This window comes from Mauremys reevesii, linkage group 8, assembly GCF_016161935.1.
Source record: "Mauremys reevesii isolate NIE-2019 linkage group 8, ASM1616193v1, whole genome shotgun sequence".
Taxonomy (NCBI): domain Eukaryota; kingdom Metazoa; phylum Chordata; order Testudines; family Geoemydidae; genus Mauremys; species Mauremys reevesii.
The window spans coordinates 91,652,558-91,667,319 of record NC_052630.1 but is presented as its reverse complement, the minus strand read 5'-3'; the positions used below and the strand labels follow the sequence as shown (position 1 = coordinate 91,667,319).

The following is a 14,762-nucleotide window of genomic DNA, read 5'->3' as shown; positions in this document are numbered from 1 at the left end:
CGCCCTACCGGTCTTGGAGTCATGATTGGGCCCAAAGTTAGTGATCAGTGTTGCAATAATACAGTGAATGTATTCAGATCATTGACTCCTTGCAGTCCCAGCAGCTTTTCAGTTGTGTTTCCAATTTCCACAACAAAGCAGTGGCCTGTGACTTTTGCAGCTGTTGTTTATCTACTTTTTGTATTTCATCGCTCATCTGTTTTGGCAAGGAGGTGTGAAATTGGACCATCTTGCCTGGCTTAGGAACCATTTTTATTTTCTGACTAGCAATGGGCCCAAGCCACAGAATTCAAACTCCCCAAAGTACAGAACTGTCCAGAACTAGGGTTTCATTTTCAGCCCATTTCTATCTGACAGGCCCCATTATTATTACTAAATTTTAATATTGTTGTTGTGTTTAGCAATCGGGGCCTCATTATGCTAGGTCAGGGGTTCTCATACTGGGGAGGGGGAGGGGGTGACCTCTCAGGAAGTCACAAAGTTATTACGTGGGGGGTCATAAGCTGTCAGCCTCCACCCTCCAGCATTTATGATAGTGTTAAATATTTTAAAAGTGTTTTTAATTTATAAGGGGGGGTCACACTCAGAGGCTTGCTTTGTGAAAGGGGTCACAGTACAACAGTTTGAGAACCATTGTGCTAGGTGCGGTACAGACATATAATAATTGACAGTCCATGCCCCAGAGAGAGAATTACGTGATGGCAAGAGTCATGATTTTCCACTGTGGCCAAAGGACATGCAACAATCAATCAACAGTTGGTTAATCTAGTGTGGGCCAAATCTTTGGGTCCCAAGGGTCTGTGCACCCAAGGGACCCTCTATGCATTGATCACACCCTCCCTATGAGGAATGGAGGTTCATTCATTTCTGTAGCAGTCATCCCACACTTAAGCATGAGTGGGAAAGAGAGAGGGAAGAGAGCAGGAGGTGGAGGAGGACATGAGCTGGAGAGATGTGGTGTTCACTCCTGTTCCTAATGCCTACAGACAAGGAAAGTAAATACAACCTGATGCTGCGTTTAATTTTTCTGCAGAGCTCTCTCCATGCTGAGGATCCCTCTGAAAAGGGAGCCCCAGCGCGAGACACCAGCAGGGAGCTTGCTGGCATTGTGGTTTCAGAATTATGATGGCCCAGAGCCAAGGCTGATGTGCGGGGTCTCTGTGTGACTGTAACTGTACTGCTGATGTGTACTTAATGTGGGGGCTGGACCCTTTGTTTTTTTCATGGTGAGAAGCAAACCCTGCACACCCTACTGAAGAACTCAGGAGCGACTGTCCCCATGGCAAGTATGTCCAAGCAGGGTCACTATCTGGCCATCAGTTTTTGCACCCTATGATCTCAGTGAGAATTAGGCCTGAGTGAGGAATGTATTAAAAAAAAAAATTGAGCAAGGCCTTGTGTATTTGGCTCCATATCCATTGGGGACATCTAGATTTTCCCCCCTGAAATCTCTGGATATGAATTTGATTCACGTGACGAAAGGGAAAGAATTACAGCTTTCACATTCATGCACAATTTACCTTTTTATTTTCTTTTATTATCTGGGGATATTCAGTAAATCAAGTTCTCCGGATACGTCTAGGGATTCTGATTCTATTTGTGGGGTCCCACCAGTAGCCAAAGCAGTAAATTACTGTTGCTGTGATTGAAAATTTGTTTAGCTACAGTACATTAGCTCCTTTTGTTTGCTTTTCCACTGATGGCGTGTACATTTTTATTTGAGGAATTTGTTTCTTGAATGTCTCATTTATGAATAATATAGGGTGTAATCTGTGAAGGTTGTAGAACAAAACCTAAAAAAGAAAGCACCCCAAGTAGCATGCAGAATTCATCTTAAAGCCTTTCACAAAATGTTTAATTTTTATTGGGTTTTTTTTTTAACCCCAGTGTGAGTAATGAAAGTCTGACCTTTCTACATAAGGTAACTATATATAATAACCTTTTCCTGGGTCATCCAGCTATCTTTGTTTGTTTGAAAGATTGATAGATCACAGGGTCAAGGGACGTGTTTTATTGTAAGTTTCTGTTCCAAATTTCCTGACATTTTTGGTTGTTGTTTTTTTTAAAAGGACCTCTAAAAGGCAGAATAGGGGCTAATAAGAACCAGATCCTAAAGTGATTGTATGTCAAAATGTCAAAAATAACAGCTTTTCTTTGACTCCATAACATTAATCTTAAGGCACATACCTTTACATACACACTGTTTTAATAGGTTGAGTTTTTGTATGTGACCATTTACTACAGAGTGACTTCTAAAGTGACAACAAAATCCCTTGATGGTTTTCAGTAGTTTGGTTTATAGCCTGATACGGACATTTGTTTACTGTTTACCTATGCCGAGTCACTTCTTTGTGATTAAAATTAGAGGTCTCCTACTTGTGCTGTAAAACTAGATCCTAAGTAAAGAAAAGCTTCATTTCCCCCTTACTGGTTTGTAGTGTCAAAGTTATCACCATGGCAGCAGAGCTTAAACCTGAAAGTTAACTTATAGAAGGAAAGACAGAATGTATATTAAGTGGGAGTTTTCCAAAGGCACAAGGGGCAGTGAGTTGCCCAACTCCCATAGAAAGTCCATGGGAGTTTTCCAAAGGCACAAGGGGCAGTGAGTTGCCCAACTCCCATAGAAAGTCCATGGGAGTTGGGCATCTTACTCCCTCAGGGTCCTTTGACAATCCCAAGAGGTTTTTACACTATAGCATTTTGTTTTCGTTTGTCTAAAAAAAGAAACCGAAACCCTAGATAAATATAAAAGTGATATTCTGTATTAATTTTGAGCAACAATTGTAACATACACTGTACATTTAAAAGTAATGAAGCCCTGCAGAGCCAAAAAAACAGTAAGTGCGTTGAGAGATCCTTAGATGGTACAGTCTACTATAAATAAGATCTGAAGAAGGAGAAAACAATACACCGCTCCAGAAAGTGTTCTGCATACAGTGTTACATACATGCTTTACTGAGAACCTTATTTAAACAAACAAAACTAAGCTGGGCAAGCACATCCAGTAGTGAACTTCCTGCTGTCCCCATGCAGCTTGTATCAAATATTTAAGCTCAGTCCTCTGGGCCTCTTTAACTCTCTGATATGTTTCAGGCAGAGTTGCAAAATCATAAAAGTACAGTATCCCTTCCTGTATATAGTCATTGCTCTACTTTTATTAATTTAAAACAACGGAGAGAGCCACCAGGACTCTTTCCCCCGTCCCTTAAAAACACGGCTTCTGCTGATCAGACCCACTAGTTTGGGCTGATCCCCTTCAAATATGATAGATAGGCAGATGGACAAATGAATGGCTAGAATTTTTTTTCCCATTGAGAAGTATGCTCACTCCTGTTTCCACACTTCCATGAGAAATCCTGCTAACTGCTTCCTTAGCATAACTGGAATAATTTAAACCAAGAGTTTATTGAACATATGGAACAAACAACAAATCCATCCGACACGTTCAGACTGGGTGACTCCAAATTGTTGTTTCTTGTCAGAGTAACACTGTTTTCATGTAGAAATTTCCACCAGTCTGGACTGATGAGCTCTGTAGTGTAGTAGTGCTGATGCATGTGGATATTGGGGAAGGACGAAGGTAGGAATAGCTCTGCATCCAAATTCAGAATATGATGAGACTAACATGGCTAATCCACAGTGCTAAATGAATGCCAGTGATGAATTCCAGGTTGTTGCTAAGAAGTCTATTCAACTGAGGCAGATTTCCTGACAGCCCATGATATGGCCAGTGGCCATAGCGGAATGAACATTTACCAGTTTAGACACAGGATCTCTTCTGTTTAAGTTTTACTGATGTGCAGATGTATCCATCTTTTAAGCCCTGAGCGAGACACTTTGTTTCTCCTTATCATCAACCTACACTATAAAAAAGAAATTAGAGTTTCTATGGTACAACCAAGATAAAGCTTCATGATTAGTATGTGGGGCCAGTTTTCAGATGTCATTGATCAGGTAATTATTTTAGGATCCTAAATGCAGATTTGAATTTCCAAATCCAGAATTAAACACTCTTTTTCTGGCTCCTGAGCTTGGAAATTGTTCTCCTCATGTCTGTCATTCTCTCTTTGAGTACAGGAAGTAGGATTTGGAGAGCAACTCCAAAGGGACATTTTATAATGTATACAGAATTCTGAGCCAGCTTGGTGTATGGATCTTTCCATTGTGCACAATCCTACCTCTAGGATACTGCATACTCTACTTTAAAAAAAGACACAAAGAGCAGGACAAATCAGGCAACCTTTCTACTCACGAAATGAACATAAAAGGGCCTAATCCTGCATTCCCGTCATACCCTAAACTTCTATTGAAGTCAGTGGGAGTTTTCATTGTAGAAGAAATGTAAGATCAGACTCTAAGAGATACATCATATACAGTGTTATTGAAAAGACTATCTCAGTGTGGCAGGCAAAATCCTTCACCAGTGTTATTGCTTTAAGATGTGACTTTGGAAAGCTAAGATAGAGTAACTAGGGGGTTGCAGTGGAGATTAACATTCCTTGGGCAGAATGGCAAGCTTTTATTTTGAAAGCCACCTGGGCTCCACTTAAAGCAGTAAAATACATAAGAATTTATTATGACTGGGAAAGTCTCCTATTTAACCAAGTCAAGACATAACTGTGGCAACGTGTGCACGTTTTGCCTTTCAAGACACATACTGTGGTATATTTTGTCTTTGCACAATTACTTTTAGAGCACATCTGTCATTATTCTATCACATCAAAACAGCACAAAGTTTCAATATAAAGGATACTTAATATTTAGATTTTATATGCAGTGTCTCCAATTTATGCTCTTGGAATCATGAAGATGACTTATGATGTGTTGTGTTTGCTTTGGCAAAGGCTCAAAACCAGAAATATATTTCAGGCTAAGCTCTACAGATATTATCTCAAGTCATTTAAAAGTTCATTATAGGGCACCCGCTAGTGCTGCTATAGTAAAGGGTCTGTCAGCATTTTTCAAGGGTTTATAACTCAGCCATTTAAAAAAAAAATCTCTGTAGGCTGAAACTCGGCATTCAGGGTCTGGGCCCAGCAGCAAATTATTTTTACAGATTAAAAAAATCAAGTAGAATATTTTTAAATTATAGGTGGGTTAACTGTTGTTTTGAAATTTTCTACTTTCAAACCATTTCCCTCTATTTCTCTCACTTAAAATGTTTTCAAAAATTGTTTTATAGGGTGCTACTCTAAAATACGGACAAGCTTTCATTGTGTGTTAAAGCCAGAAAAGGCAGGGATTTAACTCCGAATAGATCAGAATACTTTGCACTTGCACAGTACAGCACTCTTCAGCTTCAAAGTGCTTTACAAGCATTATCTAATTCATCTGCACAGCGTCTGTGATGCAGGGAGGGCTTATCCCCACTTTACAGTTAGAGAAATTGAGCCAGAGACCTTAAGGCTAGTTTGTTTGTTTGTTTTAAAGGAGCTTAAGACAGGTGCATAAATCCCATGTGAATTTCAAGTGGATTTGGATGTCTAACTCCCTTAGGCCACTTAGAAAATCCCAACCCAAGTGCTCCATCCAATGCCACAGAAGGCATCCATTCCGAGCCAGGATTAAAACTCAGGAGTTCCAGGTTCCCAGTTTTGCCAATACACCATTCAGTTCTCACAAGCATGATAATTACTTCGCACAAAAAAATCAATTTCATTTTGAGTAGCTTCTCATGTATAGCAATGACACTCGACCTGGAGCTTCTCATACATAGCAATGACGCTCAACCTGAAGCATCTAGAAGGCTGCTTCATCACAGGAAAGACCATCAAATTAGCCATGGCACAACACGGCTTTGTGCTGTTTGCCCCTTGAAATGCATTGATGTGTAAGAATATGGCATTATGGCTACATGTTGTCATCATCTATGCACTGGCCATCATAATATTTTATCAGCACCTTTCAGCCTGCTGCTGAAAAGCACTGAAGGAGGTGGTTCTTCTAAGGAAGGGCTTCTGTTTGTAGAAAATGTGAGATAGGGAGGGCTTTGATGGAGGTGCAAAGGGGATAAGAGAGAGAGTAGATGGTTTGGGAGATACCTGAATTCAAGAGAGGAATTGAGCTATGTATATTAGTTGATCAGTGCTCATTGAAAGAGTGGAATAGATGCAGCAATGTTGTAGGGAGGAGTCAGATGCTATGAGTCACAAGTCTCCTTAAGAGGGCTATTAAACAATTGAAAAAATGAATTGTGAGATTAAAAAAAAATCTTGATTAATCAGCGTTTTAATTGGACTGTTAAACAATAATAGAATTCCATTTATTTAAATATTTTGGATGTTTACTACATTTTCAAATATTGATTTCAATTTCAGCACAGAATAGAAAATGTACAGTGTTCACTTTATTATTATTTTTATTACAAATAAATGCACTGTAAAAAAGATAAAAGAAATTGTATTTTTCAATTTACATCATACCAGTACTATAGTGCAATCTCCTCACCATGAAAATACAATTTACAAATGTAATTTTGTTTACATAACGGCACTCAGAAATAAAACTGTGTAAAACTTTAGAGCCAACAAATCCACTCAGTCCTACTACTTGCTCAGACAAACAAGTTTGTTTACATTTGTGGGAAATAATGCTGCCTGCTTCTTATTTACAATGTAACCTGAAAGTGAAAATAGACGTTTGCATGCCACTGTTGTAGCTGGCATTGCAAGGTATTTATATGCCAGATATGTTAAACGTTTGTATGCCCCTTCATGTTTCAACCCCCGTTCCAGAGGACATGCTTTCATGCTGATTACGGGTTCTGCTCGATAACAATCCAAAGCAGAGTGGACCGACACACATTCATTTTCATCATCTGAGTCAGATGCCACCAGCAGAAGGCTGGTTTTCCTTTTTTGATGGTTCGGGTTTTGTAGTTTCCACATTAGAGTGTTGCTCTTTTAAGACTTCTGAAAGCATGCTCTACGTCTCGTCCCTCCAGATTTTGGAAGGCACTTCAGATTCTTAAGCTTTGGGTCAAGTGCTGTAGCTATCTTTAGAAATATCATAGTGGTATCTTCTTTGTGTATTGTCAAATCTACAGTGAAAGTGTTCTTAAATCAAATAACATATGCTGTGTCATCATCCAAGACTGCCATAACACAAAATATATGGCAGAATGCGGGTAAAACCACAGAGCAGGGGACGTACAATTCTCCCCCAAGGAGTTCAGTCACAAATTTAATTAACACATTTTTTTAACAAGCATCATCAGCATGGAAGCATGTCCTCTGGAATGGTGGCCAAAGCATGAAGGGGCATACGAATGTTTAGCATATCTGGCACGTAAATATCTAGCAATGCTGGCTACGAAAGTACCATGGGAACACCTGCTCTCACTTTCAGGTGACATTCTAAGTAAGAAGCGGCAGCAGTATCTCGCATAAATGTAAACAAACTTGTTTGTCTTAGCGATTAGCTGAACAAGAAGTGGACTGAGAGGACTTGTTGGGTCTAAAGTTTTATATTGTTTTGGTTTTAAGTGCAGTTATGTAACAAAATAATCTACATTTGTAAATTGCACTTTCTTGATAAAGAGATCGCACTACAGGACATGTATGAGGAGAATTGAAAAATACTATTTCTTTTGTTTATCTTTTTTACAATGCAAATATTTGTAATCAAAAATAATATAAAGCAAGCACTGTACACTTTGTATTCTTTGTTGTAATTTAAATCAATATATTTGAAAATTTAGAAAAACATCAAAGAATATTTATAATAAATTTAAATTGGTATTCTATTATTGTTTAACAGTGCGATTAAAACTGCAATTAATAGCGATTAATTTTTAAAATAGAGTTAATTTGTTTTGAGTTAATCACTTGAGTTAACTGCAATAGACAGCCCTAATCTTTAATAATGATTAATAAAAGAAAATGGGACACACCCACCCACCTCGCACTTCTCTAGTCTGGGTAAGTTCAATAGTATAATGCCTTTAACATATACCAATGGAAGAGCTCTCTTACCATACCTCTCTCAGTAAGTAGGTACAACAGTGTGGGATTTTTGGAAGTGTTGTCAGACCTTTATTTTATTTTCACTTATAAAACTACTTTGATCTATGTGAAACTTTCGTTACGAAATGCCAAACCACATGAAAATTGCCCAGGTTCAAACTTTACTAGAAACTCAAACCTCTATTCAGGTTCACAATTGGTTGTAACCTTGTCTGATTTATGGTTTGGATGCAAAATTTATGGATGTGACGCTAAACTGAGTTAAATTCAGCAGATTCACCATGTGTTTTAAGGTTAGTGTGATACTTAGGAGGGAAGAAACTAAGCACTAAAACAAATAGAAACCTTAGAAAAGGGTTGGACATTCCTCAAAATCAAAATCACTGTTTTTTAAAGTTCTATTTCCATTTATAACTTCAGAATAACCTTTCTGTACCCTCCATATAACCAGTACTACATCACTGTCAATTATGACTACTACTTTGGTCTCTATACACTGATTCTCAAGCTTGTTGAAATCTACTCAACACTCACTTCATTCCTGACATCTCATGCCTTGCTTCTTAAGAAACATTGTGTATATGGTATTAGTTGTCTGTGGTGTTGTCAGCAAGATGGTCACAAGGAAATTAATATTCCACTTTCTGACTGTATTGTATAGAAAACAGCTAAATTGCTGCCTTTGAAATACAATGAAGAATTATATAGCTCAGCATGGTATAGAAATGTTATATTGGATAATTAAATGTGGTTATTCAGAAGTTCCATGCTATTAATGTGATTTTATTAAATTCAGATTGCAGTGAGAACCCAAGAATGTGTGAGCTGATGTAGATTACGCTTCTGCGTTTTGTAAGGTAGTGAGTCGAAAGTATTTCTAGTCCTGCAGAGAGGCATGCAAAAATGATTAAATATGATATTAGGCTTGTGTGGAGAACTGACTAGGAGTTGGGGGACTGAATCCTCCTCCTCAGCCCAGAGTCAGAATTGCAGAGAAGCATGTCTGTTACCCACCTTGGTGCCTACTCTTACCTGTGGGCTGGAACAGGGATTGCTGCCCCTTTGTACTCATTACACAGGAGTTCTTGGCTCACCATATCCATGACAGCACAGATCCACTGTTGTCTCGCCCAGCTCCTGTCAGCACATTAGAAGTTCACCTAGTTGGCACAACGAGTGTGCGGAGATTTCCTTATTATTAAAATTAATAATGCCTAGGGACCAACCAAGAGCAGGGATCCATTGTGCTAGGTGCTGTACAAACAGAGTGGTGGTCTCTACCCAAAAGCGCTTAAATTCTAAATAGTCTAAGGGTTGGGGAAAGAGATGGAACACACAAGCAGAGTGAACAATGTTGACTGAAACATCGTAATGGCACCACTATTTTTGGAGGTGGTTTAGTCAGGGCCGGCTCTAGACCCCAGCGCGCCAAGCACGCGCTTGGGGCGGCATCCCGCGGGAGGGCGGCAGGCGGCTCCGGTGGACCTCCCACGGGCATGTCTGCGGAGGGTCCGCTGGTCCCACGGCTCCGGTGGACCTCCCGCAGACGTGCCTGCGGGAGGTCCACCGGAGCTGCAGGACCAGTGGACCCTCCGCAGGCACGTCTGCAGGAGGTCCACTGGAGCCGCGGGACCGGCGACCGCCAGAGCGCCCCCCGCGGCGTGCCACCCTGCTTGGGGCGGCGCAAATCCTAGAGCCGCCCCTGGGTTTAGTTAGGAAGGTATTAGCTAAAAGGAAAGGTGAAGGAAGGGAGAGGGGGCAGCATAGAGGGCAAGGGTTGAGACAAGACTGAGTAACCACAATAGAAATAAATAATAATAATAATTAGTAATAGATTAAGACATATGTGTTCATCATTCCTGTGACGCCAAAGATGATATTTAATGGAGTTGTACAAACCACGTTGATCATTTTGCCAGTAGTCAGTATATGCTGCTTTACTAACCTTTTCATTGATTTTTAATGCTGAGATTAATATGTGATAATCAAAGTTTTTTTTAATTGTAATTAAGTGGGTTTAGTGCTGGTGTTAGAGTGCAGACAAAGAGATTGAACTTTTCTGGGTATCTATAGAATGGGCACAGCATAAATAATACATAAGAAATTTCCCCACCAGTATGCTTCAATCTTGACCTGATAGGTTTATTCCCAAGTATACTTCTTATGGCTCATTCATTCCTTGGCCTAGCTGCTGAGACAGCTGATAATACCTTTTGGGCACTAGTGCCTAAAGTTGGCTTTGAACCTGTGACATTGAGTTGAAAGGCTGCGTATCCCATTACTAATACCCCAATCCATCTAGGTCTCTGATTTGAAAGGACTTAATTAAACCTTGAATACTGTTTACCAGAAATAGTATTTTTACTTAACGATGTTGGATAAAACAGCACTTGACGGAAGAAGACAATGTTCACAAATGGATTAGAAAAGATTAACATGTCTCCAAATTTTTATTTAACATTCCTGATCCCCAGAAAATTAAAGAATGCTTCATCTTATAATTACACCTATCATGTGAGCTATTTCAGAGTGAAACCTGACTTAAACAGTCTTTGCAAGATAATATCCTGAAATACCAAAATATGTCCCCATCTCCCCCATTTTAAATTTTGGCCTTAGTCCTTAGTACACTTAAAGATTATAATACTTATAAAGTGCTTTGCAAACATTAATGAAGATGTGTTCAAATCTCATTTTTTCTCTAAAATGTATGCTATTCTGCAACTCATTTTAAAATTTCTCTTTTTTAGGGTCATTTCATATTTCATATTTAGATCCTAATGCATAAAGCGCCAGATTTTTAGAAGAGCTAAGTACCCACTTAATCGAGTGCTGGGCTCTTTTGAAAATCTGTCCAGAAGCGTCACACTGGGATCTGTTAGGTGCTCAGCATCTTTGAACATCTGGCCCCAGTTGTGGGGCGCTGAATACTTGAAAATATCCTTCCTCATCTCATTTGAAAATCTCCCCATAATTGTAAGGCTATGAAGTGAGGCAAGAAGTGCAGTGAGGAGCAATGAACAAATTACTCAATGCTTGTTATGGTGAATGAAGCAAAGTAATATAACACAGAGGAAAGCTGAGAGAGAGAGAGAGCTCACAACTAGGGTGACCAGATGTCTCGATTTTATAGGGACAGTCCCGATTTTTGGGTCTTTTTCTCATATAGGCTCCTATTTACCCCTCCCCCTCCCGTCCCGATTTTTCACATTCGCTGTCTAGTCACCCTACTCACAATGCCCATTTTTCTGACTATATATCTGGGTGGAGAAAAGAGAAGTTGCAAGAAGTATTGTGTGCTTCTCTAAAAAAGATACATTGTCCCTAGTGAAGGCACCTAAGCTTGTTCCTTTTACTACCACACGACGTTATAGTGGATATAATGCTGGCTGTGAAAAGCGTGCCCAGTCTACTCAGAAGTGCTGAAGTTTGTCATTGTCTGATTTTGTTTACACTCGGTTCTCTCGTCTGCCTACATAAGGCAGGAATGAGATTTCTTTAAAACATTGTTTTAGTTGGAATTCATTGTTCACCATCTTTCCCTGTATTTATTAGATTACTTCTTGACTCTTGATGAGCCTATGAATAACATAACCACCACCCTCGGCCAAACTGCAGAACTGCATTGTAAAGTCTCCGGCAATCCTCTTCCAACTGTGCGTTGGTTGAAAAATGATGCCCCAGTCGTTCAAGAACCCAGGAGGATATCTTTTCGTGCAACAAGCTATGGGTCTCGATTACGAATAAGAAACCTTGACACTACGGATACTGGCTACTTTCAGTGTGTTGCTACTAATGGCCGGAAGACTGTTTCCACAACCGGCGTGTTGTTTGTGAAATTTGGTAAGATTTCTCTTCCTTCAAACTTTCTGGTTAAACAACTGCTTATGAAAATTACCAAGTGAACAACTCTGGAGATAACAGTCCTGTTAGCTGAAAAGGTTACATGGACCCCCGATTACTCATTTGAAGAACTGGGCAAATAATATGTATGAATAATTTATTTGATGAATTTTATTTTTTTTAATAAATTATCCAGATTTTCCTCAAATTTACTGTTTTTTCAAAAATGTTCAGTGAATAATGTCTGTGAATAATTCTCAGCTTTTAGATAATTCACAAATAGTTGCCTCTGAGGATGCGGTATTTGAAAATCAGGCTATTTTGTTTGGGCAAATACATAGAATTCTCACTTTTACAGAGCACTCTGGTAGTAACAGACACCTGGTATGTTTCTGTTTTCTGACAGGAGCAGACTAAATCTCATAATCAGATTTCTGGAGCAAATACTAAATAATATCAATTTGAAATATTATGCAACACTCTGATTAAAATTTGCTGATTCAGTGAGCATTCCTGCCAGTGAACTCAGTTCCTAGGATATTTGCAGGAAGTGCAGAAAGCAAATACAAAAAGGGCTGTGCAAACAGTCAAAGGCCCTGATCCAAAGCCTGTTGAAATCAACAGGAATCTATCCATTGACTTCAGTGGACTTGAATCAGACCTAAAAGAGATTTTTTTTTTTAAAATTAAAAAGAATAGTCACATGAACAAATGATGCAGTATTCATCCAGTTATAGTTTCTGGGTGTTGCAAGTGCCCTGCATGGATAAAAACGTATATCCGCAGATATAAATCTGTATCCACCGAGGTGCAGGGCTGTACTGGGAACTGCAGCGGGGAAAGGAGCACCATGTCAGGCCGCAGCTCCCAGGAGCCAGCACCCCGCACTGGCAGCTCCTTCGGCGTGGCTGTACCGCCCCCAGTCCTGTGGACTGAGGTGGGCGCCAGGCTCACCGGCAGCTGTCCCTGGTAATGCTCGTGTGTTCAAGCGGCTCACATTCTCCCAGACAGGAGCTGCTTCCATGCAGTGGTTGTGTCTCCTCTGATGCGGGTGAGGGGGAAGATATAAGACCTGGGGATTGAAAGGACTGTATTGAACAGTGTGCCACACAAGCATGGACTTTTGGAACAAAAAGTGTTGAATGGATTTCCTGGGGAAAGTCTAGGGAGAGGTGAAGCTATGCCCTGAAAAGGGGGCCATTGTCTGCTGATTATCTGTGATTACATAAGGGCAAGATCAAAGGCCCAAGCTGCATAAACTATTCATGGTGGTTCTGACTCTGAGACAGTTATGAACTTGTGACCACAGGGAAAACCCCAGTTGTGGGTTTTGAAGGACTGACACCAACCAGAGTCCAAGGCTGGAGTTGGGGTGACCTTCTGTAAGCTTTTTAGTATGCATGTATATTCTTTTATTGTTTTTAATGTGTTTTCTCTGTAATGCTTCACCTTAAGAATAAATATGCTTTCTTAAAAAGAGCTGTGTGGTAACTTGGGCCTGCTGGCAATTATAGCTATGCATAGCCTTTGGAGAGACAGCAAAGCAGAGATGCTGGCCTGTTGAGGCAGTCTGGCTTGCTGGGGCTATAACAGTGTAGACAGGGAACTCCGGTCAGGAGGGAGAGAGATGCAGGTTTTCACCCAAGAGAGGTCACGGCTGAGGATCGGGGAGCCAAAAGTGGGCTCCCTTGAGGGACCACAGAGCAGGAATAGAGGTGCAGTGTCCCTGAACTGTGACGATTTGTTAGACAACTTCTGATGTATGTACAGTTTTGTCTTCTGCTTTTGGAAACTGAGAATCATCTGCTAAAATAAATAAACCACATTCCATGTGATATACCATTGCTTTAATCTTTTAAAAGGTTTGCTAAAACTTGTGCTAGCTATCCCGTCATAACTAATATCTGCTGTTTTTATTCTGTCGTTTTACCAGGTCCCCCGCCAACAGCAAGTCCAGGATCATCGTAAGTTGTTTCATATCTATGGTACTGGTTTATTAATTCTGGATTTGAGCAGTCAAACCTTAACTCACCATTTTATGTGATAGAAACAGTTATACATTCTGCTTAAATTCTGATAATATATAGTAATTTAGGATAACTGTATGATCTATTCCATGGGGACATTTTTCTAGTATGATACTGATTCCTATTTCTTACACCAGACTCTTAATTTTCAACATTATTTTCTTTTATAAATGCTTTGGACCACATGATACGCTTAATGTTCTCACAGGAATCCCATGGACTTCAGATGGCATAATGAGCATGGAATATGGGTAGATTATGGCCCTACTATGTGTTAGAGCCCAATATTGCAACACTTGCTACTGGGTGTAGTTCTTATTACTGCGAGTAGTCATACTTATACTAGAGGACGGTAGAAAGCACTATGCCTATTAGAAGTGTTCACTGGATGAGGTGCTTACACGTGAAATGTGCACTTGGAAGTGGTGTTTCATTATGTCATGGCAACATTACATACTGGAACTTAGGGTATGTCTTCACTACTAAGGTTATAGCACCGCCACAGCAGCACTTTAACATGCCTGTGTAGTCGCGGCACCAGCGCTGTGAGAAAGTTTTCCCAGCACTGTAAAAAAAAAAAACCACCCCCCATGAGGGGAGTAGCAACCAGCACTGGGAGTGCGGCTCCCAACACTGGTGCACTGTCTACACTGCCACTTTACAGCACTGAAACTTGCATCGCTCAGGGGGGTGTTTTTTCACACCCCGAGTGAGAACGTTTCAGCGCTGTAAAGTGGCAGTGTAGACAAGGCGTTAAATCCTGGCTCTGTAATTGGCTTCACATAGAGGTACCCTCTTATCTGTAGGCGGCGCCATTGACTTCAGTAGTTCTCACTGGCATAAGGATTCTCCCACATAAATCTAGTTATAGGATAAAAGCTGCAAGTTGCTGATATTGTATTATTACCCTATCTTTTTCTTTTTAAAA

General features: G+C 40.1%; 1 protein-coding gene across 3 annotated transcripts in view; it reads left to right on the top strand.

Annotated features, from left to right (window-relative positions):
- ROR1 (receptor tyrosine kinase like orphan receptor 1) overlaps positions 1 to 14,762 on the top strand; it is a 240,878-nt gene that overhangs the window by 171,304 nt on the left and 54,812 nt on the right. For all 3 annotated transcript variants that reach the window (XM_039486399.1, XM_039486401.1, XM_039486400.1), the window contains 2 exons: positions 11,520 to 11,807; positions 13,741 to 13,771. In XM_039486399.1, coding sequence (XP_039342333.1) covers positions 11,520 to 11,807; positions 13,741 to 13,771 — 319 coding nt within the window. The remainder of the gene's footprint in view (positions 1 to 11,519; positions 11,808 to 13,740; positions 13,772 to 14,762) is intronic.